The 27739-nt window shown below is 41.3% G+C and overlaps 1 protein-coding gene across 1 annotated transcript in view; it reads left to right on the top strand.

The window, feature by feature from the left end:
- The window catches only part of LOC142297229 (coiled-coil domain-containing protein 162-like), a 186769-nt gene that overhangs the window by 147033 nt on the left and 11997 nt on the right, over positions 1-27739 (top strand). The window contains exons 15-17 of the mRNA XM_075341487.1: positions 6890-7024; positions 11654-11806; positions 13115-13324. Coding sequence (XP_075197602.1) covers positions 6890-7024; positions 11654-11806; positions 13115-13324 — 498 coding nt within the window. The remainder of the gene's footprint in view (positions 1-6889; positions 7025-11653; positions 11807-13114; positions 13325-27739) is intronic.

Below are 27739 nucleotides of genomic sequence, written 5' to 3'. Positions count from 1 at the left end.
AGACAGAGACAGACGGGGAAAGAGACAGACGGGGAAAGAGACAGACGGGGAAAGAGACAGACGGGGAAAGAGACAGACGGGGAAAGAGACAGACGGGGAAAGAGACAGACGGGGAAAGAGACAGACAGGGAAAGAGACAGACCTGGAAAGATACTGACCTGGAAAGAGACTGACCTGGAAAGAGACTGACCTGGAAAGAGACTGACCTGGAAAGAGACAGATTGGGAAAGAGACAGACCTGGAAAGAGACAGACGGGGAAAGAGACAGACGGGGAAAGAGACAGACCTGGAAAGAGACAGACCTGGAAAGAGACTGACCTGGAAAGAGACTGACCTGGAAAGAGACTGATTGGGAAAGAGACAGACCGGGAAAGAGACAGACCGGGAAAGAGACCGGGAAAGAGACAGACCGGGAAAGAGACAGACCGGGAAAGAGACAGACCTGGAAAGAGACAGACCTGGAAAGAGACTGACCTGGAAAGAGACTGACCTGGAAAGAGACTGATTGGGAAAGAGACAGACCGGGAAAGAGACCGGGAAAGAGACAGACCAGGAAAGAGACAGACCTGGAAAGAGACAGACCTGGAAAGAGACAGACCTGGAAAGAGACAGACCTGGAAAGAGACAGACCTGGAAAGAGACTGACCTGGAAAGAGACTGACCTGGAAAGAGACTGATTGGGAAAGAGACAGACCGGTAAAGAGACCGGGAAAGAGACAGACCGGGAAAGAGACAGACCTGGAAAGAGACAGACCTGGAAAGAGACTGACCTGGAAAGAGACTGACCTGGAAAGAGACAGATTGGGAAAGAGACAGATTGGGAAAGAGACAGATGGGGAAAGAGACAGACATGCAGACAGGGACAGAGACAACCAGACAGGGAAGGAGGAGACAACCAGAGAGACAGACAAAGATAGATGGGGAAAGACACAGACCTTGATAGAGACAGATGGGGAAAGAGACAGAGAAATAGAGACAGACAAGGAAAGAGACGGACAGAGACAGGCAGACAGGGAAAGAGACATACAGGAAAAGACAGACAAAGAGACGGGGAGACAGACGGGGAAAGAGACAGACCTGGGAAAGAGACAGACCTAGAAAGAGACAGATGGGGAAAGAAACAGAGAGATAGAGACAGACAAAAAAAGAGACAGAGAGAGACAGGCAGATGGGGAAAGAGACAGACAGGGAAAGAGACAGACGGGGAAAGAGACAGACGGGGAAAGAGACAGACGGGGAAAGAGACAGACGGGGAAAGAGACAGACCTGGAAAGAGACAGACCTGGAAAGAGACAGAAGGAGCACATTACTTGGCCAATTTAGTTAAATCTGTGTGGAATATCTGTGGTGTTAAAATATATGTTGTGAAATGCTTCTATTAGCTTAGTTTTTGCCTTTTAATAATTACATTTCTATCTATTTGTTTTGTGTTTTTTGTGTGCAGAATACATTTTTGCTAATACATTCTATTTTGTTAACAACAGTTATTGACCCGGGCGAAGCCGGGTAGTACAGCTAGTACAATTATAAAGTGTAATCTATAAATACTGGAATTCCCCATCTCCACCCTTTTAGAAACTTAATAAATAGCTGTATTTTTGCAAAAAACATAAACTGAGATAAACTATATGATTGGATCTGTTCACATGAGTCCCTCTGCTGATAAGTGTGCCACATATATCAGTTAAATGTGAAGACCTGTCAGCAAAACCCACAGAGACATGTGTCTCTATAGTTCACTGTGTACTGGTTAAACTGGTCAGGCCACATGATGCTAAATGTTTGCAGGAGAATAAAGAAAGGAAACAGCTTACCTTGTAAGTCATCAGACTCTGCAACTGTTGGATCTTTAACCCTTTTATGCAAAATCACTTACATAACAAGCAAAGCGCCAGGATACAACACCCGGAGGGAAAAAGGAGGTAGAGGCACTTACATCCCAATTAAATAGTCTAAAATAATATATAATATTATTAAATTAATAAAATACATAAAATAAGGAATAAAAGGCAAGGTCATTCTAAGGCCTCCTTCACACGTCTGTGAAAATCACGCACGTTTTTCACAGACGTGTCAAAGGTGCGTATTGCCCTCTGTGTGCCGTGTTTATGGCACACGTGTGTTCTCCGTGTGTTATCCGTGATAACACACGGAGAACGGGAACTTTCTACTCACCTGTCCCTGGCGTCGCTGTCCGTTGTTCTGATCCTCTGGTCCTGCCGATTCCCCGCTGCTGCTGCTTCCGCCCCCAGTGGAGTGAATATTCAATGATCATAATGAGCAAGTGACAGCAACGGCAGAGACAGCAGTGCTGGAGAAGGTGAGTGTAGAAATTCTTTTTATTTCACAGGTACGTGTGTTTTCTCCAGTGCGTGTCACATGGATCACATCCGTGCTGTCCGTGTGCGGTCCGTGTGACACCTGTGATGCCAGAGAAAAATGGACATGTCTACGTATGGAGCACACGGGCACACATATGCTCCACATGGACACACGGTCCATGGCAAAACACGCACATGAGCGCAGACCCATTGATTTTAATGGGTCTACGTGTGCCCGTGTCTCCAGCACATGAGGAAACAGACCAAACATGTACCGGAGACACAAACGTGTTAAGGAGGCCTAAAACAGGGGCAAAATATAAAGTCCAGGTAGTCAGTGAATGTTTTTAATGTAAACCATATACAGAATAACAATGGTTATCATATAATATCAAAATATGCTACAATATGCAATAAACCTACAACCATATAATAAATAGTCTGAAAAATAGAGTGTATTTATAAGTATACTGTACATGTATAAAGCTAAGTGGCACAAGTACGCGATATACAGTGCTGGCCAAAAGTATTGGCACCCCTGCAATTCTGTCAGATAATACTCAGTTTCTTCTTGAAAATGATTGCAATCACAAATTCTTTGGTATTATTATCTTCATTTAATTTGCCTTCAATGAAAAAAAAAATGTCATAAAGCCAAATTGGATATAATTCCACACCAAACATAAAAAAGGGGGTGGACAAGAGTATTGGCACTGTTTGAAAAATCGTGTGATGCTTCTCTAATTTGTGTAATTAACAGCACCTGTAACTTACCTGTGGCACCTAACAGGTGTTGGCAATAACTAAATCCCACTTGCAGCCAGTTGACATGGATTAAAGTTGACTCAATCTCTGTCCTGTGTCCTTGTGTGTACCACATTGAGCATGGAGAAAAGAAAGAAGACCAAAGAACTGTCTGAGGACTTGAGAATCCAAATTGTGAGGAAGCATGAGCAATCTCAAGGCTACAAATCCATCTCCAAAGACCTGAAAGTTCCTGTGTCTACGGTGCGCAGTGTCATCAAGAAGTTTAAAGCCCATGACACTGTGGCTAACCTCCCTAGATGTGGAAGGAAAAGAAAATTTGACGAGAGATTTCAACGCAAGATTGTGCGGATGGTGGATAAAAAACCTCGACTAACATCCAAACAAGTTCAAGCTGCCCTGCAGTCCGAGGGTACAACAGTGTCAACCCGTACTATCTGTCGGCGTCTGAATGAAAAGGGACTGTATGGTAGGATACCCAGGAAGACCCCACTCTTACCCCGAGACATAAAAAAACCAGGCTGGAGTTTGCCAAAACTTACCTGAGAAAGCCTAAAACGTTTTGGAAGAATGTTCTCTGGTCAGATGAGACAAAAGTAGAGCTTTTTGGGAAAAGCCATCAACATAGAGTTTACAGGAAAAAAAAAGGGGGCATTCAAAGAAAAGAACACGGTCCCTACAGTCAAACATGGTGGAGATTCCCTGATGTTTTGGGGTTGCTTTGCTGCCTCTGGCACTGGACTCCTTGACCGTGTGCGTAGCATTATGAAGTCTGAAGACTACCAACAAATTCTGCAGCATAATGTAGGGCCCAGTGTGAGAAAGCTGGGTCTCCCTCAGAGGTCATGGGTCTTCCAGCAGGACAATGACCCAAAACACACTTCAAAAAGCACTAGAAAATGGTTTGATAGAAAGCACTGGAGACTACTAAAGTGGCCAGCAATGAGTCCAGACCTGAACCCCATAGAACACCTGTGGAGAGATCTCAAAATGGCAGTATGGAGAAGGCACCCTTCAAATCTCAGGAACCTGGAGCAGTTTGCCAAAGAAGAATGGTCTAAAATTCCAGCAGAGCATTGTAAGAAACTCATTGATGGTTACCGGAAGCGGTTGTTCGCAGTTATTTTGGCTAAAGGTTGTGCAACCAAGTATTAGGCTAAGGGTGCCAATACTTTTGTGTGGCCCATTTTTGGAGTTTTGTGTGAAATGATCAATGATTTGATTTTTGTTTCATTCTCTTTTGTGTTTTTTTATTGCAATAAAAATAAATGAAGATAATAATACCAAAGAATTTGTGATTGCAATCATTTTCAGGAAGAAACTGAGTATTTTCTCTGACAGAATTGCAGGGGTGCCAATACTTTTGGCCAGCATTGTAGGTGAATATATGTAAGTAAATAAGATGGACTGGGGATGAATGTAGTTAGTGGAGTAACCCCCCAATGCACATGATCGTGTGGGTGATCGTGTGTGTAGAGGGCACGGGTGTCTATACGCAGCATGCGGTGATTTTTTCCTTAGGCCGATTACAGGTGAGGAAAATGCGCAGATCAGCAATGCCTTATTGTTTAACATTGATGTGAGTGCAATGTGATTTTCTTCATCATATTGCAATCGGCATATTTATACGCTAATGTTGGCACCATTTCAGCGGTTTCGGCACTGGCTCTTCCTACATTGTATCACATGATCCCTGTGGCCAATCAGTGCTGGTTTTACTCTCCTCTCCTTCTGACAAATCCAGTCATCTGAAGGAAGCTGCTGCTCTCTCCCTTCTTCCAATGTCCGAAGGAGGGGATTTTAGATGTTCAAGTATGAAAGATGAGATCAGGAGGCAAAGCCAAGGAGAAGATGAAGGAAGAATCCTTCATTGATCAGATATTTTACAAACTTTCTTATATTTATTTGTATTCCAATACATTTCTTTACACCAACAGAGGTAACAATTCAAATTATTAACTGCAGAGAAGAAAAATGGAAGATGTGATCACCATGTCGAGACCTTGTGGCTACAAGAAGGCAATTAGCGTTTAAAAATGTTTAGATCCATAAACCTATAGAACAAGCTTTCACAGGACGAATGGTAGATATTGACAAATTTAACAAGTAGCATAATGTAGGGGCTGAGGCCCAGCAATGCATTACCTAATTAGCTGCTTTCCTGCAGTTTTGATAAAATCACTTTTTTGTTTCTTACAGATCTACCAATTCACTGAATGTTGAGCTCTGTGAAACCCCGCCCACTCCAGTGTACACTATGCATAGGCAGAAAGCTACCAATAAGTGTTTTGGGCGTGGTTATACAGAGCTTCTACTTAGCAGCAGGTTTACTAGTCATCAATTGATAATCTTCTGCTGATAAAACAATGATGTTATGAAAACTACACTAAGTAGCCCGTAAGTGACACATCGCTGGATTCTCTGTAGATTATGCTGCCCTCAGATTAGGTGGCAAAAACATGATGACAGATTCCCTTTAATTAAGCAGAATAAAATTGCCAAAAGGAGCTTAAAGGGAACCTGTCATCAGAAATTTCGCCCAAAAGCTAAAAGATTCCCCCTCTGCAGCTCCTGGGCTGCATTCTAGGAAGGTCCCTGTTATTATTGTGCCCCATGTGAGACCAAAATAAAGCCTTTATAAAGTTCTACCTTTTTGTATGCAGCTTCTGTAAATCCGTCACGGGGGCGGGCTCTCTGCCGTCCGTTATTCTGCCTCCTGGTCCTGTATGCCGCCCCCATCGCTCCTTTCCATATCTGATGCACCGCCCACTGCTCCAGCCATCCCCGCGCATGCCCAGTGCCAGTCTCACAGGACTGAGCAGTTTGACCGCTGGTGACGTGTGCGCAGGCAAGTGATTATGGACGGGACTGTGACTGTTATCAGCAAGTACCCGCCCATAATCTCTTGAGCGCGCAAACCTCTCCAGCATTCACACTGAGCTCAGTGTAGATGCTAGACTGTATGGGCTGCTTCCAGGGATGACGTCCCTTTGTCATGTGATAGGGGCGTGTTCGAAATACTATCACGTGACAAAGGGACGTCATTCCTGGAAGCAGCCCATACAGTCTAGCATCTACACTGAGCTCAGTGTGAATGCTGGAGAGGTTTGCGCGCTCAAGAGATTATGGCCGGGTACTTGCTGATAACAGTCACAGTCCCGTCCATAATCACTTGCCTGCGCACACGTCACCAGCGGTCACACTGCTCAGTCCTGTGAGACTGGCACTGGGCATGCGCGGGGATGGCTGGAGCAGTGGGCGGTGCATCAGATATGGAAAGGAGCGATGGGGGCGGCATACAGAACCAGGAGGCAGAATAACGGACGGCAGAGAGCCCGCCCACGTGACGGATTTACAGAAGCTGCATACAAAAAGGTAGAACTTTATAAAGGCTTTATTTTGGTCTCACATGGGGCACAATAATAACAGGGACCTTCCTAGAATGCAGCCCAGGAGCTGCAGAGGGGGAATCTTTTAGCTTTTGGGCGAAATTTCTGATGACAGGTTCCCTTTAACAAAAATTGAGTTCACACTCAATATTTATATCAAATGGTATTGGAAGTGGCTCTTCACAACAGGTAAATGTTAGACTACATTTCTTGGTTCACAGGATTCACGGAATATTTTAAAACTCACGGTTGACAAGCAACGAGAACAATGTGAAGAAATATAGAAGGGAAAAGTACTCGGGGTCAAGGGAATACAGGGAATGGTCAGCTGCAATCACTGAGATCAGAGCTGATTCTTTTGAACACAAGTGTAACTTAATTTTTTTATGTAATACATATGATCATTTTTCTTAGCAAGAGAAGATGCAGAGTCTAAGAGAAGAGAACTATCAGCTACAAGCACTAGTATGCAAACTGAAAGCGCTAAATAAGTGGAAAATCACAGCCAAAGAAGGCCAGCTGCGTGCCAAGCTAAGAAGCACGGAAAAGGTAGAGTTAATGTTATGTAGTTTCTGGTTTGTTTTTTTTAAAAATGTGTAAACTAAAACCACAGAAAAAGATATTCTTTCATTTCTTGTAAGTTTATGGTATAACTTGGACAGACAACATTAAGTCTGGTTTCAGACGGCCACATTGAAAATTAGGTCAGTCACATCCGCAAGTTGCAGGCAAGACTGGCTACTTGTGCAGTACCGTGTGCTTATCTGCAATGAAGATGGCTGCCACTAAATTGCTTGTGTGACGCCTGACAAAATGAGGTTGTCACAGAAGACTGCATCCATCTTCCAGATGCAGGATTCCCTCCCCCTTGGCCCTCCATCACAACCCACACACAGGTACATACACCAGCCACAAAGCCTAGTCACCCCCCCAATGACAATAGGGACACACCAGTGGACGGGGCCCAGGCATATGGTGATGCCCACCTAGGGGTTCTGAGGTGTCAGGGGAGGGAAAAGGTGGAGTTAGAGTCTGGACAGTGAAGAGAGAGGACAGTAGAAGTCAGTAGTCGAGGGTTGTAGCTCCGGGACTACCGGACTAGTGAAGCTGACTAGGTGGCAGACGGCAGAGCAGTTCCACAGGCGACAGAGATCCGGTCGTGGGAGACCTTAAGTGGACCGGGGTAGGGTTGTAGCCCGCCGGTGCCATCAGCGGGGATCCAGTACGGAGGCCGTGCACAGTCGGGGTACCTGGGCCCTAGGGCGAGGACAGCTTCAAGCCCCTTGTCAATTAGCCAGCAGGGGACAAGATTCCACGTCTTGTCCCACCAGCAGCCCAGATAGAGCGAGACAAAAGCCCAACGCGACAGATAGGGCGTCTGCAAGTGCCTGTGAAGATCCCAAGGGTCAGATCTCACAGGCCACAGCTCCCACAGTAAAGACACCGGGAGTGGACTTTTCCAGTTTCATGCAGGACTAGTCAAGACAATACCAAAAGTGCAGGAGGCAGGGCCCCTGCTCTGTTCACCGGTGTGTGGGACCCGAGCACACCCCTCCGGAGGCTACCGGTATCCGGCACTTGGTTTACTTCTTGGACTTGGTGTGACTTATTTACAAAATGTGAGTACACCGGTATCATCCGGTCCAGCCCTGCAAGCTGCGCCCCAGCATTCCATCCCTCCTACATCTGGGCCCCAGGACTACACCTCCCATGCCCGTGGAGGGGATACTATCCTGCTGTCCCCGCTCCATCAGCCCCGGGCACCCCATACCAAGGCAGCGGCGGTGTCACCAACCATCACCGCAACCCACGGGTGGCGTCACTGACACAAACTCTCCCCTGTAAATACCCCCTTATTGAGTTGTGAGGACGAACGACTGCACGAGCCCGGGTCCGGCTGCACTCGAGCCACTGCAACGATCCCAGATCCAAGAGTCCCGAGCAGCCCCTGCCGTGGTCTGTCCCCCGTCCGCAACACTTGCAGTATTCTGATCCATACAAAGACCTAGAATGCTCTAATGGTTTTTGTGCGGGATATTGATCCACATGGAAAATCAAGCAAACTTTTCCCTACACAGCACATTACAAGGAAATCTGCAGTACTTAAACACTTCTATTATATATTATTTCTCCTGGTATTTCTCTAATAATTCCCCTAACTATATCTAGGTGTCTGTAGCAAGTATCAAACTGCAAAAAAAGAGGCCATAATCTCTTAACATAAGGTAAAAGGCTTGAAGCCAATAACAGCGAGATTGTGGAATAGGTCACAACTAGTGATGACCAAACTCTTCAGTGCTCGGGTGCTCGTTTTCAGAGTATAATGCAAGTCAACGGGAAGCTTGAGAATTATTCTGAAAAATGTTCTAGAAAAATCCTCAAGTTTCCGATTGACCTCCATTACACTGTGTAAATGAGTACCGAGCATCTGAGCATCATAATGTTCATTACTAGTGATGAGAGAGCATGCTCGGCATTGTTGATACTTGATGGAGCATCAGGGTGCTTGGGCACTCGCATTGCTCTGCCGAGTATCACGGGTGATCAGATATTTCGTCCGTAAAATAATGAGCACAATGTGACGCACCCATGGCATCTGGGGGGTTACTCGTCACAGGACCGGTGTAGGAATAGGGATGTCACAGCTGCCAGGCCTGGTTCCGTGACGGTGGCGGTGTCAATGAAAGGTGGATGATGATGGGGATAGTAGTTCTTCATGACACCACCTGTGGTGTGCGGCTATAATATGGGAGCCGCTGATGCAAGGGGTTTCCCCTGAGGGCCGGTGTTAGTGCAGCTAGGTTGGTACAGCTGTCCACAGGCAGAGCTCAAGCCCACAGGAAGGTTGGGAATAGTAGTCCACTCTAATAAAGGGGTGCGGGAAGGATTGGACGACACAACGGTTGCAGTTTAAAGTTCTTTTCTCACTGGGATTTCACCACCTTTGGACTGCCGGACTCTGCTGTGATGGGCTCCAGCCAATCCGAGATAGTTTGGAGCCTAGAACCTGTGTTTCTTTCTGTGAGTCCTTCCTCCCTGCGCTGTGTGGTGTGAGTCCCTGCGGCTTGAAGCCACGTGAGGACCAGAGTCCTTGAATGGACCCCATTCCTGTCCCGTATAGCAGACAGCGCGAGTCTGTTACTGGTGCCGCCCTGTTATCACGACTCCTGGCTCTATATGCTGCTGTGCCCCGGGCCCTTTGTGTGGGCCAGAAGCGTTGAAATCCACTGCCCGGCGGATTCTGCTGGCGGGACGTGAAGTGCCCACCAGCCTAGGGCTCTGCAACATGTCGTATGCGCTCGGATCTGAGGGAGCTATGGTGCAGCACTCCTGCAGCTCCTCCCCTTAGGTTCCTGAACTAGTGAGCAGAGGGTCCACAACTATGTAATGGGCACCCCCCAATGTCTCTACCCTAGCCCAGTCCCAGTAAGAGGGCATCTAACTGTGTGTTGTGGTGGATTGTGTTGGTTTACCGGCAATGACCTCCTCCGTATCCGAGATGACTACTGCACCTGTGATGAGGTGCAGTACCCTGTGGCCACTGAAGCCTCAGGGGTGCCACAAATGCACAGGCTCGCTTCACTGCATGAGGTGTGCAGGCACCCTAGGGAGAGCCGTTCGCAGTCTCTGAATTGCTCTACCGGGAGATAAAGCAATGTTCTTGGATGTAGTGGGACCAAAAAGAACCCCACCATCCCTCTCTCCAGAAATGCTCTGTTTATGGCTGGCTGCATATATGCTGAGACCTGAGCAGGCCAGTCATTGACTTTCCATAATGCTCGTTACTTGTGTCTAGCTTGTGCAAGCGTCAAACCACGTCGAATCAAGTAATGAGTACTCAAGCATTTTAATGCTCGCCCATGACTACTCATTTCACTTAATGAGCACCCAGGCACCGAGTCGTTCGCTCATCACTAGTCACATCTACTGTATTCTCCTTAAATCTATTAGATAATACATTTCTATATCTTCATTGAACATTTCTATTTTCTGCTATTTTGTACGATGAAATTGCCCAAAGGTGACAGCTCTTATGTTGAAAGCATTTTCAACACAGCTTTCAAAATTCTACAAATGGTCTTCACTTATGAAGATCTCACAACTGGGTCCCTAATGATCATGAGATGGTTAGGTCTTAGGGTGGTATCACACACAGCGACGACGACAACGACGTCGCTGCTACGTCACCATTTTCTGTGACGTTGCAGCGATGTCCCGTCACTGTCGCTGTGTGTGACATCCAGCAACGACCTGGCCCCTGCTGTGAGGTCGCCGGTCGTTGCTGAATGTCCAGCTTTATTTTTTGGTCGTCGCTCTCCCGCTGTGACACACACATCGCTTTGTGTGACAGCGAGAGAGCGACGAAATGAAGCGAGCAGGGAGCAGGAGCCGGCATCTGGCAGCTGCGGTAAGCTGTAAGCAGGGTAAACATCGGGTAACCAAGGGAAGACCTTTCCCTGGTTACCCGATATTTACCTTCGTTACCAGCGTCCGCCGCTCTCGCTGCCAGTGCCGGCTCCTGCTCTCTGCACATGTAGCTGCAGGACACATCGGGTAATTAACACGATGTGTACTGTAGCTAGGAGTGCAGAGAGCCAGCGCTAAGCAGTGTGCGCGGCTCCCTGCTCTCTGCACATGTAGCTGCAGGACACATCGGGTAATTAACACGATGTGTACTGTAGCTAGGAGAGCAGGGAGCCAGCGCTAAGCAGTGTGCGCGGCTCCCTGCTCTCTGCACATGTAGCTGCAGTACACATCGGGTAATTAACCCGATGTGTACTGTAGCTAGGAGTGCAGGGAGCCAGGGCTAAGCATGGCTCCCTGCACATGTAGCACAGCGACGCGTTTCGTTATGGTCGCTGCTGCGTCTGCTGTGTTTGACAGCTAAGCAGCGATCTTAACAGCGACTTACGAGGTCGCTGTTGCGTCACAGAAAATGGTGACGTAACAGCGACGTCGTTGTCGCTGTCGCTATGTGTGAACCCAGCTTTAGTGATATGCTGTGACCCCATAACATTTAGTACAGACAAACCAGCAACATAGCCCCATTCACTGTTTTATCATAATCAGTAAGGATCCCCGGTGATTTCAGTCCTAGGAATATGCCATCAATATCAAATTTCTGTTAATGTGGGATTTCCCAGTATCGTAATCTGTATTCTCATGTTTAATAACCAGGAAGCTATTCTGAACAAAAAAGAAGGCTTAAAGCTGAAGCTGCTTGTGGAACAAGAAATGGCCTTGTTACGTCAGCAGCTTGTGGCTGCAAGGACAGCATTGACGAGGACACAGGCTGAAGCCAGCAAAGTGGGACAACAGCTGAGTAGACAGGTAATGTTCCCATACAACACATACATGACATATATGGCAATGTATAATGCTCTACTCCACTGCTATACAGTGAACTGTAGTGAAAACGCTGGCTACACATATAGGGTAATGTACCCCTATTCAACTAGATTACATCACAGTAGCCCCAAGGCTACACAATAAAAGTCATTTATTAGTAATAGAATATTGCCTCCAATACCACGTGTGGAGAACCTAGGATATACTAACCAAGGTCTAGATCTTTCAATAAGGAATTCTGCAACTAAATTCTCAAATAATCTCAAATTATCAGTATAAAATCAAAGGAATTTTCTCCTTTGTACACAGATTATGTTGAGGAGAGAAGAATTGATCAATTGAAATGGAAACACCCGACCGATTCGTATTCAGGGGAGACAATATAATATGCAAGTAAAGGTGCCCGACAGTAGCTTACCTGTCCCCATTGAAAACACATATAAACATCTGACCAAACAAAGGCTTCATGTGTAGAACGGAGAGGTTTAAAGAAGCTCTTTCACAACATCCTATATTCCCTAAACTGGTCTTAATATACAGTATATGTAGTGTAATGTAGGTGCATAAATATATTCACCGATCGTTGTCTTCCTCAGTTTGCAGTACTGCTCTGGTCCTCTTCTGGGTCACATGATGTCTATTCTCACTTACTGCCGTACACTATTGTTTATGTGTGAACCAGAAGTGGCTTTTTCATTGTAAACCTATAGAGCATCATAAAAAGGCTCCATGGGCTTACATTGTAATAGCGACCTCCGGCTCACACATAAACCCCAGTATGATTTGGTAAGTCAAAATTTCAGTCACACAAGTCAGAAAAGGACCAGAGAGTCGTTGGAAACTGGGGAACACAGTAATCGGTGAATATATTAATTCAAATTTAGGGAATAATAAATGTTGAAGATCTATAATAATGTTTTGGATGCAACCTGAAGAATTTCCAACTTCTCTATGAGTTCACAATGTTTAAACCTTTTCTTAGACCGCCCCTGGACTCCCAGAGGAGATGACAAATATTCAGTGATGCACCAAAATCTTGCAAAACCCTGTGGAATGGGAGGATCAATAACACACACAGAGGGGGCATGTTAGAGGTATATAGGAACGTGTTAGAGATGTTCAAGGGTTCTGATCTAAAATTGTAAAATATTCAGTAATACAGTTCCCATCATGATCAATCTCCACCATGACAGGCTATGTAAAGTTGGCAAGTATACTCACGGAACATAGAATAACATAATTGGTAGGCTCAATCAATCGTCACGTGACAGATATATTTTTGCCTTACAGAAGCAGCTGCTAAATGAGTCTGAGCACAGGCATTCTCAGGAGGCGAAAAAGAGACAGCAGCTAGATAGCATTAAATCTGCCAGCATGGACAAACTGCTGGGAGATATTGACGTGAAGGAGCAGAGGCTGCGCTCTCTGACAGAAGAAACTGAAAGAACATCCAAAATGGGTCTCCTGCAGCAGAGTAAGATAAAAAAAGAAGTAAAGCAGGTAATAAGATCAGCCTGGACAATTGTCACACCTTGTCTGACGTCTCCTGTAAAGTATACGGCAAATTTACCACACAAAAATGCCACCTTTAAATACATAAAAACAAAAAAACAAAAAAAAACAAAAAAAAAAAAAACAAAAAAAAAAACAAAAAAGTGAGCTGGAGTATGAGATGGTATACATGGAACTTGTGAGACCATGTTCACACTGGCCATGAGACAAAGAGAAACCAAGGAAAAAACTGTGAAAACATACCCTGCTGTAACTAAATAAAAGCATAGTGCATATAAACATAGGGTACTTAGTAAACACTGTTTTTGATCAAAAAAAGCATAAAGCTATCCCACCAAACGTCAAGGTGTACCCAGTTGGGATAGTACCTACACTCTCTAATATTAAAACCTTACCATGGGTCTAAAATAGGCCTCAATGTGGCTAAGGGCTGAGAGCGACCGGGTCCCAACAGGACACACACAGTCAGGGGGATTCACAGAATGAAATGTCCAGCTCGCTGAGAAGGGGGCCACTCCCTGTTTGTACTGAATACAAAAAAACTACATAAAAACAAAAAAAGTGAGCTGGAGTATGAGATGGTATACATGGAACTTGTGAGACCATGTTCACACTGGCCATGAGACAAAGAGAAACCAAGGAAAAAACTGTGAAAACATACCCTGCTGTAACTAAATAAAAGCATAGTGCATATAAACATAGGGTACTTAGTAAACACTGTTTTTGATCAAAAAAAGCATAAAGCTATCCCACCAAACGTCAAGGTGTACCCAGTTGGGATAGTACCTACACTCTCTAATATTAAAACCTTACCATGGGTCTAAAATAGGCCTCAATGTGGCTAAGGGCTGAGAGCGACCGGGTCCCAACAGGACACACACAGTCAGGGGGATTCACAGAATGAAATGTCCAGCTCGCTGAGAAGGGGGCCACTCCCTGTTTGTACTGAATACAAAAAAACTACATAAAAACAAAAAAAGTGAGCTGGAGTATGAGATGGTATACATGGAACTTGTGAGACCATGTTCACACTGGCCATGAGACAAAGAGAAACCAAGGAAAAAACTGTGAAAACATACCCTGCTGTAACTAAATAAAAGCATAGTGCATATAAACATAGGGTACTTAGTAAACACTGTTTTTGATCAAAAAAAGCATAAAGCTATCCCACCAAACGTCAAGGTGTACCCAGTTGGGATAGTACCTACACTCTCTAATATTAAAACCTTACCATGGGTCTAAAATAGGCCTCAATGTAGCTAAGGGCTGAGAGCGACCGGGTCCCAACAGGACACACACAGTCAGGGGGATTCACAGAATGAAATGTCCAGCTCGCTGAGAAGGGGGCCACTCCCTGTTTGTACTGAATACAAAAAAACTACATAAAAACAAAAAAAGTGAGCTGGAGTATGAGATGGTATACATGGAACTTGTGAGACCATGTTCACACTGGCCATGAGACAAAGAGAAACCAAGGAAAAAACTGTGAAAACATACCCTGCTGTAACTAAATAAAAGCATAGTGCATATAAACATAGGGTACTTAGTAAACACTGTTTTTGATCAAAAAAAGCATAAAGCTATCCCACCAAACGTCAAGGTGTACCCAGTTGGGATAGTACCTACACTCTCTAATATTAAAACCTTACCATGGGTCTAAAATAGGCCTCAATGTGGCTAAGGGCTGAGAGCGACCGGGTCCCAACAGGACACACACAGTCAGGGGGATTCACAGAATGAAATGTCCAGCTCGCTGAGAAGGGGGCCACTCCCTGTTTGTACTGAATACAAAAAAACTACATAAAAACAAAAAAAGTGAGCTGGAGTATGAGATGGTATACATGGAACTTGTGAGACCATGTTCACACTGGCCATGAGACAAAGAGAAACCAAGGAAAAAACTGTGAAAACATACCCTGCTGTAACTAAATAAAAGCATAGTGCATATAAACATAGGGTACTTAGTAAACACTGTTTTTGATCAAAAAAAGCATAAAGCTATCCCACCAAACGTCAAGGTGTACCCAGTTGGGATAGTACCTACACTCTCTAATATTAAAACCTTACCATGGGTCTAAAATAGGCCTCAATGTAGCTAAGGGCTGAGAGCGACCGGGTCCCAACAGGACACACACAGTCAGGGGGATTCACAGAATGAAATGTCCAGCTCGCTGAGAAGGGGGCCACTCCCTGTTTGTACTGAATACAAAAAAACTACATAAAAACAAAAAAAGTGAGCTGGAGTATGAGATGGTATACATGGAACTTGTGAGACCATGTTCACACTGGCCATGAGACAAAGAGAAACCAAGGAAAAAACTGTGAAAACATACCCTGCTGTAACTAAATAAAAGCATAGTGCATATAAACATAGGGTACTTAGTAAACACTGTTTTTGATCAAAAAAAGCATAAAGCTATCCCACCAAACATCAAGGTGTACCCAGTTGGGATAGTACCTACACTCTCTAATATTAAAACCTTACCATGGGTCTAAAATAGGCCTCAATGTGGCTAAGGGCTGAGAGCGACCGGGTCCCAACAGGACACACACAGTCAGGGGGATTCACAGAATGAAATGTCCAGCTCGCTGAGAAGGGGGCCACTCCCTGTTTGTACTGAATACAAAAAAACTACATAAAAACAAAAAAAGTGAGCTGGAGTATGAGATGGTATACATGGAACTTGTGAGACCATTGAGGCCTATTTTAGACCCATGGTAAGGTTTTAATATTAGAGAGTGTAGGTACTATCCCAACTGGGTACACCTTGACGTTTGGTGGGATAGCTTTATGCTTTTTTTGATCAAAAACAGTGTTTACTAAGTACCCTATGTTTATATGCACTATGCTTTTATTTAGTTACAGCAGGGTATGTTTTCACAGTTTTTTCCTTGGTTTCTCTTCACCTTTAAATACAGTTAGGTCCAGAAATATTTGGACAGTGACACAAGTTTTGTTATTTTAGCTGTTTACAAAAACATGTTCAGAAATACAATTCTATATATAATATGGGCTGAAAGTGCACACTCCCAGCTGCAATATGAGAGTTTTCACATCCAAATCGGAGAAAGGGTTTAGGAATCATAGCTCTGTAATGCATAGCCTCCTCTTTTTCAAGGGACCAAAAGTAATTGGACAAGGGACTCTAAGGGCTGCAATTAACTCTGAAGGCGTCTCCCTCGTTAACCTGTAATCAATGAAGTAGTTAAAAGGTCTGGGGTTGATTACAGGTGTGTGGTTTTGCATTTGGAAGCTGTTGCTGTGACCAGACAACATGCGGTCTAAGGAACTCTCAATTGAGGTGAAGCAGAACATCCTGAGGCTGAAAAAAAAGAAAAAATCCATCAGAGAGATAGCAGACATGCTTGGAGTAGCAAAATCAACAGTCGGGTACATTCTGAGAAAAAAGGAATTGACTGGTGAGCTTGGGAACTCAAAAAGGCCTGGGCGTCCACGGATGACAACAGTGGTGGATGATCGCCGCATACTTTCTTTGGTGAAGAAGAACCCGTTCACAACATCAACTGAAGTCCAGGACACTCTCAGTGAAGTAGGTGTATCTGTCTCTAAGTCAACAGTAAAGAGAAGACTCCAGGAAAGTAAATACAAAGGGTTCACATCTAGATGCAAACCATTCATCAATTCCAAAAATAGACAGGCCAGAGTTAAATTTGCTGAAAAACACCTCATGAAGCCAGCTCAGTTCTGGAAAAGTATTCTATGGACAGATGAGACCAAGATCAACCTGTACCAGAATGATGGGAAGAAAAAAGTTTGGAGAAGAAAGGGAACGGCACATGATCCAAGGCACACCACATCCTCTGTAAAACATGGTGGAGGCAACGTGATGGCATGGGCATGCATGGCTTTCAATGGCACTGGGTCACTTGTGTTTATTGATGACATAACAGCAGACAAGAGTAGCCGGATGAATTCTGAAGTGTACCGGGATATACTTTCAGCCCAGATTCAGCCAAATGCCGCAAAGTTGATCGGACGGCGCTTCATAGTACAGATGGACAATGACCCCAAGCATACAGCCAAAGCTACCCAGGAGTTCATGAGTGCAAAAAAGTGGAACATTCTGCAATGGTCAAGTCAATCACCAGATCTTAACCCAATTGAGCATGCATTTCACTTGCTCAAATCCAGACTTAAGACGGAAAGACCCACAAACAAGCAAGACCTGAAGGCTGCGGCTGTAAAGGCCTGGCAAAGCATTAAGAAGGAGGAAACCCAGCATTTGGTGATGTCCATGGGTTCCAGACTTAAGGCAGTGATTGCCTCCAAAGGATTCGCAACAAAATATTGAAAATAAAAATATTTTGTTTGGGTTTGGTTTATTTGTCCAATTACTTTTGACCTCCTAAAATGTGGAGTGTTTGTAAAGAAATGTGTACAATTCCTACAATTTCTATCAGATATTTTTGTTCAAACCTTCAAATTAAACGTTACAATCTGCACTTGAATTCTGTTGTAGAGGTTTCATTTCAAATCCAATGTGGTGGCATGCAGAGCCCAACTCGCGAAAATTGTGTCACTGTCCAAATATTTCTGGACCTAACTGTATTTCAGCATTACACGTAATCCCAATATCTGCAATTTCATCACAATGACAGTTGGGGGCTGGCTGGCAAATTTTTCTGGGGGCAATTAGAAAGAACTGGACCACGAGTTGAGTTGGCCTCTCTTTAGCAGGAATAAATTTGTCAGCTGCAAAAAAACAGCAGAGATAGCAGACTTTAAAGCATAAAAGCCACTTTAATTTTTATTTCATAAACCAATAGTACACATGAAAATAAAAAAAATGGTATTACATCTTCTTTCTCCTCCTGGACTGATATTTCATTCTCAAAATTCTCATTTCCTGGGTAATGTCTGTCTTCATTGAATACAGATTTTGATATTACCAAGTTACGAGATTGCAGTTGTTACTGACAAATTTGCTTATTTTTCTGTGTACTATTGATTTCGGAAATAAAAATTAAAATGACGGTCACATTTTAAAAATAACGATGGCTCATGTATAGATATGGGAATAGATTGGAGTATGACATAGTTGTAAGGACAGAACTAAATTTACTGTATAAATACAGAAACAGAACTGAGATTACTACATAGATATGTTACCAAAACCAAGCTTACAGCAGAAATACAGGAACAGAACTGAGTTTACTACATAGATACGTTACCAGAACTAAGCTTACTGCAAATATACTGGAACAGAACCGAGCTTCTACATAGATACATTACCAGAACTAAGCTTACTGCATAAATACTGGAACAGAACCGAGGTTACTACAACGTTACATTACCATAACTAAGCTTACTGCATAAATACAGAAACAGAACCGAGGTTTCTACATAGATACTGTACATTACCAGAACTAAGTTTGCTGCATACATACAGAAACAGAAGTGAGTTTACTACATAGATACGTTACCAAAACTAAGCTTACAGCATAAATATGGGAACAGAACTGAGCTTATTACATATATATGTTACTAGAACTAAGCTTACTACATAAATACAGGAACAGAACTGAGGTTACTACATAGATACGTTACCAGAACTAAGCTTACTGCATAAATACTGGAACAGAACCAAGCTTAGTACATAGGTACGTTACCAGAACTAAGCTTACTGGATAAATATAGGAACAGAACTGAACTTACTACATATATACATTACCAGAACTAAGCTTACTGCATAAATACTGGAACAGAACCGAGATTACTACATAGATACGTTACCAGAACTAAGTTTACTGCATAAATACAGAAACAGAACCGAGCTTACTACATAGATACATTATCAGAACTAAGCTTACTGCATAAACACAAGAACAGAACCGACGTTACTACATTGATACATTACCAGAACTAAGTTTACTGCATAAATACTGAAACACAACCAAGCTTACTACATAGATATGTTACCAAAACTAAGCTTACAGCATAAATATGAGAACAGAACTGAGCTTATTACATAGATATGTTACTAGAACTAAGCTTACTGCATAAATACAGGAACAGAACCAAATATATGTGAAAGACTACAACTGACTAAACTACAAAGATCCAAGAGCAGAACCAGATAAAGTTCTTTTTGTACACCCTGTTTTTTAAAAACAAAAATAAATCTGCCTTCTGGAATTCCATTCTATTTTTTTTGTTAAAGACAACCTAAAATGTAGCACCAGGGGTGAGCTTCAAATTTTTAACAGGTTCCCTGTTTGTGCTATGACACCAAGCCCATAAAAACCACGCCCATTTGAATGCCACACCCATTGTCCTAGCCACACCCATATTCATACATTCCTCAATCACAAAATATAAGGATAGCTAAAAGTAAAAGCAATTTACTCTTCTTACCCTACTTATACCTTCATTTATAGTCATTGCCTCCTGTCAAGTACATGTTGTACCAGTCAAACTGTCAGTCATCAGTCACTTGTTAGTATGGTGAGTAGCATTTGGGTATGTGCACAGAACTGACATGCAGCAGATTTAAATCTGCACTAAATCTGCAAGGAGAAAATACTCAACGTGTTCAATAGACTTCAGGATTTTCATTGACTTTGTTGGCATCAGGAAAAACCTTCAGGTTTTGTGACAATTCTACACTCAAAAGTGGCTAAAAAATGCAATACAAATGCAACATGTGCACATAGCCTTAACGAGTTTTATACAAGTTTTAAAAAATTGTATTAAAGGAACCCTGGTGAAATAGGAAGGGATGACCACCTGTCCATCTGTCACCTCAACTGTCAGTTGCACCCAATCTCTGGTCTCAACAGCCACAGACCAAATATGTGCAAAATACTACTGTTAAGCAAGCTGGACACTGACTACTTGACATTGTATCAAAGTGTCATATCTTCAGTGTTGTCCCATGAAAAGATATTATAAAATATTTACAAAAATGTGAGAGGTGTTCTCACTTTTGTGATGTACGGGCAGATTCAATTTTGAGAAGGACTTATGAATCAAGCTGCATACAAGGTTATCCTGGAAAAACAGTTGCTTCCTTGTGCTCAGGCAATGTTCCCCAACTCTGAGGACTGATTTTTCCAGCAGGACAATGTGCCATGCCACACAGCTAGGTCAATCAATGTGTGGATAAAGGACCACCACATCAAAACCCTGTCATGGCCAGCCCAATCTCCAGACCTGAACTCCATTGAAAACCTCTGGAATGTATCAAGAGGAAGATGCATAGTCACAAGCCATCAAACGAAGAAAAACTGCTTAAATTTTGCACCAGGAGTGGCATCAGGTTACCCAAAAAAGTGTAAAAGACTGGTGGAAAGCATGCCAAGACACATGAAAGCTGTGATTAAAAATTATGGTTATTCCACAAAATATTGATTTCTGAACTCTTCTTTAGTTAAAACATCATTAGTATGGTTGATTCTAAATTATTATGAACTTGTTTTCTTTGCATTATTTGAGGTCTGAAAGCAATGCATTTTTTTGTTATTTTGACCATTTCTCATTTTCAGAAAATAAATACAAAACGTATTGCTTGGCAATTTGGAGACATGTTGTCAGTAGTTTATAGAATAAAAGAACAATTTACATTTTACTCAAAAATATACCATAAAGAGAAAAATCAGATAAACTGACAATTTTGCAGTGGTCTCTTAATTTTTGCCAGAGCTGTATATCTGGACAGACCCCAGATCATAAGGAACATTTAATTTATCACCAAAAATGTTCACGCTCGTTGATTTTCCCTGTAAAATCTGTTGTGCTACACATGCTAGAGGACCAGATGGCAGGCTGTGAGGCAGCAGGACAAGTGAGCAGTGAGGTATTATTAGGTAGTATTTTTGCCAGAGCTGTATTTACGTGTTCAGTTTATTCACTGCTGTTATATATTTATGTGTGTCTAGTTTATTCACTGCTGGGGTAAGTTTATGTCTGCCTAGTTTATTCACTGCTGGTGCATGTTTATGTGTGTCTAGTTTATTCACTGCTGGTGTATGTTTATGTGTGTCTAGTTTATTCACTGCTGGTGTATGTTTATGTGTGTCTAGTTTATTCACTGCTGGTGCATGTTTATGTGTGTCTAGTTTATTCACTGCTGGTGTATGTTTATGTGTGTCTAGTTTATTCACTGCTGGGGTAAGTTTATGTCTGCCTAGTTTATTCACTGCTGGTGCATGTTTATGTGTGTCTAGTTTATTCACTGCTGGTGTATATTTATGTCTGCCTAGTTTATTCACTGCTGGTGTATGTTTATGTGTGTCTAGTTTATTCACTCCTGGTGTATGTTTATGTGTGTCTAGTTTATTCACTGCTGGTGTATGTTTATGTGTGTCTAAGTTTATTCACTGATGGTGTATATTTATATGTGTCTAGTTTATTCACTGATGGTGTATATTTATATGTGTCTAGTTTATTCACTGATGGTGTATATTTATGTGTCTAGTTTATTCACTGCTGGTGTATGTTTGTGTGTCTAGTTTATTCACTGCTGGTATATATTTCTGTGTGTCTAGTTTATTCACTGCTGATGTATGTTTGTGTGTCTAGTTTATTCACTGCTGGTGTATGTTTATGTGTGTTTAGTTTATTCACTGATGATGTATATTTTATGTGTCTAGTTTTTAATTCACTGCTGGTGTATGTTTATGTGTGTCTAGTTTATTCACTGCTGGTGTATGTTTATGTGTGTCTAGTTTATTCACTGCTGGTGTATGTTTATGTGTGTCTAGTTTATTCACTGCTGGTGTATGTTTATGTGTGTCTAGTTTATTCACTGCTGGTGTATGTTTATGTGTGTCTAGTTTATTCACTGCTGGTGTATGTTTATGTGTGTCTAGTTTATTCACTGCTGGTGTATGTTTATGTGTGTCTAGTTTATTCACTGCTGGTGTATGTTTATGTGTGTTTAGTTTATTCACTGATGATGTATATTTTATGTGTCTAGTTTTTAATTCACTGATGGTGTATGTTTATGTGTGTCTAGTTTATTCACTGCTGGTGTATGTTTATGTGTCTAGTTTATTCACTGCTGGTGTATGTTTGTGTGTCTAGTTTATTCACCGCTGGTATATATTTCTGTGTGTCTAGTTTATTCACTGCTGGTGTATGTTTATGTGTGTCTAGTTTATTCACCGCTGGTATATATTTCTGTGTGTCTAGTTTATTCACTGCTGGTGTATGTTTATGTGTGTCTAGTTTATTCACTGCTGGTATATATTTCTGTGTGTCTAGTTTATTCACTGCTGATGTATGTTTGTGTGTCTAGTTTATTCACTGCTGGTGTATGTTGATGTGTGTTTAGTTTATTCACTGATGATGTATATTTTATGTGTCTAGTTTTTAATTCACTGATGGTGTATGTTTATGTGTGTCTAGTTTATTCACTGCTGGTGTATGTTTATGTGTGTCTAGTTTATTCACTGGTGATGCATGTTTATGTGTGTCTAGTTTATTCACTGCTGGTGCATGTTTATGTGTGTCTAGTTTATTCACTGCTGGTGTATGTTTATGTGTGTCTAGTTTATTCACTGCTGGTGCATGTTTATGTGTGTCTAGTTTATTCACTGATGGTGTATGTTTATGTGTGTCTAGTTTATTCACTGATGGTGTATGTTTATGTGTGTCTAGTTTATTCACTGTTGGTGTATGTTTGTTTATGTGTGTCTAGTTTATTCACTGATGGTGTATATTTATATGTGTCTAGTTTATTCACTGATGGTGTATGTTTATGTGTGTTTAGTTTATTCACTGATGATGTATATTTTATGTGTCTAGTTTTTAATTCACTGATGGTGTATGTTTATGTGTGTCTAGTTTATTCACTGATGGTGTATGTTTATGTGTGTCTAGTTTATTCACTGCTGGTGTATGTTTGTGTGTCTAGTTTATTCACTGCTGGTGTATGTTTATGTGTGTTTAGTTTATTCACTGATGATGTATATTTTATGTGTCTAGTTTTTAATTCACTGATGGTGTATGTTTATGTGTGTCTAGTTTATTCACTGCTGGTGTATGTTTATGTGTGTCTAGTTTATTCACTGCTGGTGTATGTTTATGTGTGTCTAGTTTATTCACTGCTGGTGTATGTTTATGTGTGTCTAGTTTATTCACTGCTGGTGTATGTTTGTGTGTCTAGTTTATTCACTGCTGGTGTATGTTTATGTGTGTTTAGTTTATTCACTGATGATGTATATTTTATGTGTCTAGTTTTTAATTCACTGATGGTGTATGTTTATGTGTGTCTAGTTTATTCACTGGTGGTGTATGTTTATGTGTGTCTAGTTTATTCACTGCTGGTGCATGTTTATGTGTGTCTAGTTTATTCACTGCTGGTGTATGTTTATGTGTGTCTAGTTTATTCACTGCTGGTGTATATTTATGTCTGCCTAGTTTATTCACTGCTGGTGTATGTTTATGTCTGCCTAGTTTATTCACTGCTGGTGTATGTTTATGTGTGTCTAGTTTATTCACTGCTGGTGTATGTTTATGTGTGTCTAAGTTTATTCACTGATGGTGTATATTTATATGTGTCTAGTTTATTCACTGATGGTGTATGTTTATGTGTGTTTAGTTTATTCACTGATGATGTATATTTTATGTGTCTAGTTTTTAATTCACTGATGGTGTATGTTTATGTGTGTCTAGTTTATTCACTGATGGTGTATGTTTATGTGTGTCTAGTTTATTCACTGCTGGTGTATGTTTGTGTGTCTAGTTTATTCACTGCTGGTGTATGTTTATGTGTGTCTAGTTTATTCACTGCTGGTGTATGTTTGTGTGTCTAGTTTATTCACTGCTGGTGTATGTTTATGTGTGTTTAGTTTATTCACTGATGATGTATATTTTATGTGTCTAGTTTTTAATTCACTGATGGTGTATGTTTATGTGTGTCTAGTTTATTCACTGGTGGTGTATGTTTATGTGTGTCTAGTTTATTCACTGCTGGTGCATGTTTATGTGTGTCTAGTTTATTCACTGCTGGTGTATGTTTATGTGTGTTTAGTTTATTCACTGATGATGTATATTTTATGTGTCTAGTTTTTAATTCACTGATGGTGTATGTTTATGTGTGTCTAGTTTATTCACTGCTGGTGTATGTTTATGTGTGTCTAGTTTATTCACTGCTGGTGTATATTTATGTCTGCCTAGTTTATTCACTGCTGGTGTATGTTTATGTGTGTCTAGTTTATTCACTGCTGGTGTATGTTTATGTGTGTCTAGTTTATTCACTGCTGGTGTATGTTTATGTGTGTCTAAGTTTATTCACTGATGGTGTATATTTATATGTGTCTAGTTTATTCACTGATGGTGTATATTTATATGTGTCTAGTTTATTCACTGATGGTGTATATTTATGTGTCTAGTTTATTCACTGCTGGTGTATATTTATATGTGTCTAGTTTATTCACTGATGGTGTATATTTATGTGTCTAGTTTATTCACTGCTGGTGTATGTTTGTGTGTCTAGTTTATTCACTGCTGGTATATATTTCTGTGTGTCTAGTTTATTCACTGCTGATGTATGTTTGTGTGTCTAGTTTATTCACTGCTGGTGTATGTTTATGTGTGTTTAGTTTATTCACTGATGATGTATATTTTATGTGTCTAGTTTTTAATTCACTGATGGTGTATGTTTATGTGTGTCTAGTTTATTCACTGCTGGTGTATGTTTATGTGTGTCTAGTTTATTCACTGCTGGTGTATGTTTATGTGTGTCTAGTTTATTCACTGCTGGTGTATGTTTATGTGTGTTTAGTTTATTCACTGATGATGTATATTTTATGTGTCTAGTTTTTAATTCACTGATGGTGTATGTTTATGTGTGTCTAGTTTATTCACTGCTGGTGTATGTTTATGTGTGTCTAGTTTATTCACTGATGGTGTATGTTTATGTGTGTCTAGTTTATTCACTGATGGTGTATGTTTATGTGTGTCTAGTTTATTCACTGATGGTGTATATTTATGTGTCTAGTTTATTCACTGCTGGTGTATGTTTGTGTGTCTAGTTTATTCACTGCTGGTATATATTTCTGTGTGTCTAGTTTATTCACTGCTGATGTATGTTTGTGTGTCTAGTTTATTCACTGCTGGTGTATGTTTATGTGTGTTTAGTTTATTCACTGATGATGTATATTTTATGTGTCTAGTTTTTAATTCACTGATGGTGTATGTTTATGTGTGTCTAGTTTATTCACTGCTGGTGTATGTTTATGTGTGTCTAGTTTATTCACTGCTGGTGTATGTTTATGTGTGTCTAGTTTATTCACTGCTTGTGTATGTTTATGCGTGTCTAGTTTATTCACTGCTGGTGTATGTTTATGTGTGTCTAGTTTATTCACTGCTGGTGTATGTTTATGTGTGTCTAGTTTATTCACTGGTGATGCATGTTTATGTGTGTCTAGTTTATTCACTACTGGTGCATGTTTATGTGTGTCTAGTTTATTCACTGCTGGTGTATGTTTATGTGTGTCTAGTTTATTCACTGATGGTGCATGTTTATGTGTGTCTAGTTTATTCACTGCTGGTGTATGTTTATGTGTGTCTAGTTTATTTACTGATGGTGTATGTTTATGTGTGTCTAGTTTATTCACTGCTGGTGTATGTTTGTTTATGTGTGTCTAGTTTATTCACTGATGGTGTATATTTATATGTGTCTAGTTTATTCACTGATGGAGTATATTTATATGTGTCTAGTTTATTCACTGATGGTGTATATTTATGTGTCTAGTTTATTCACTGATGGTGTATGTTTGTGTGTCTTGTTTATTCACTGCTGGTATATATTTCTGTGTGTCTAGTTTATTCACTGCTGATGTATGTTTGTGTGTCTAGTTTATTCACTGCTGGTGTATGTTTATGTGTGTTTAGTTTATTCACTGATGATGTATATTTTTTGTGTCTAGTTTTTAATTCACTGATGGTGTATATTTATATGTGTCTAGTTTATTCACTGATGGTGTATGTTTATGTGTGTCTAGTTTATTCACTGCTGGTGTATGTTTGTGTGTCTAGTTTATTCACTGCTGGTGTATGTTTATGTGTGTCTAGTTTATTCACTGCTGGTGTATGTTTGTGTGTCTAGTTTATTCACTGCTGGTGTATGTTTATATGTGTTTAGTTTATTCACTGATGATGTATATTTTATGTGTCTAGTTTTTAATTCACTGATGGTGTATGTTTATGTGTGTCTAGTTTATTCACTGATGGTGTATGTTTATGTGTGTCTAGTTTATTCACTGCTGGTGTATGTTTATGTGTGTCTAGTTTATTCACTGCTGGTGTATGTTTATGTGTGTCTAGTTTATTCACTGCTGGTGTATGTTTATGTGTGTCTAGTTTATTCACTGCTGGTGTATGTTTATGTGTGTCTAGTTTATTCACTGCTGGTGTATGTTTATGTGTGTCTAGTTTATTCACTGCTGATGCATGTTTATGTGTGTCTAGTTTATTCACTGCTGGTGCATGTTTATGTGTGTCTAGTTTATTCACTGCTGATGCATGTTTATGTGTGTCTAGTTTATTCACTGCTGGTGCATGTTTATGTGTGTCTAGTTTATTCACTGCTGGTGTATGTTTATGTGTGTCTAGTTTATTCACTGATGGTGTATGTTTATGTGTGTCTAGTTTATTCACTGATGGTGTATGTTTATGTGTGTCTAGTTTATTCACTGATGGTGTATGTTTATGTGTGTCTAGTTTATTCACTGATGGTGTATGTTTGTTTATGTGTGTCTAGTTTATTCACTGATGGTGTATGTTTATGTGTGTCTAGTTTATTCACTGATGGTGTATGTTTATGTGTGTTTAGTTTATTCACTGCTGGTGTATGTTTATGTGTGTCTAGTTTATTCCCTGCTGGTGCATGTTTATGTGTGTCTAGTTTATTCACCGCTGTTGTATGTTTGTGTGTCTAGTTTATTCACTGCTGGTGTATGTTTATGTGTGTCTAGTTTATTCACTGCTGGTGTATGTTTATGTGTGTCTAGTTTATTCACTGCTGGTGTATGTTTATGTGTGTCTAGTTTATTCACTGCTGGTGTATGTTTATGCATGTTCAGTTATTCACTGCTGGTGTCTGTTTCCATCACCGAAACACAATACAGGCTAGGCACCAATGGATATGACTGCACAGGGCACTTCCCAACCCAAGGTTAGTCCTGACTACAGAACCATACTAATAGAGCGTGAGTGGCTGAAAATCAGAGGATTACATTTCTTCTTTTGTGGGCAATGACGAGAAACTCACGTTGTATGTAACGTTTTTTTACAGCATCCTGACTACTTTGTGGATTGTTGACTGTGCATGGGAGACTAGTTTGCGGAAGTCTTCCCTTATTTGAAGAGTAAGATTACAGTGTTATTGTGAAGCCCCACAGGTGTAGTGTCGGTGCATTACCTTCAGGGACTCC

This window comes from Anomaloglossus baeobatrachus, chromosome 3 (assembly GCF_048569485.1).
Source record: "Anomaloglossus baeobatrachus isolate aAnoBae1 chromosome 3, aAnoBae1.hap1, whole genome shotgun sequence".
Classification (NCBI taxonomy): domain Eukaryota; kingdom Metazoa; phylum Chordata; class Amphibia; order Anura; family Aromobatidae; genus Anomaloglossus; species Anomaloglossus baeobatrachus.
Note: the sequence above shows the minus strand (reverse complement) of the source record. Positions and strands in the feature narration are given on the sequence as shown.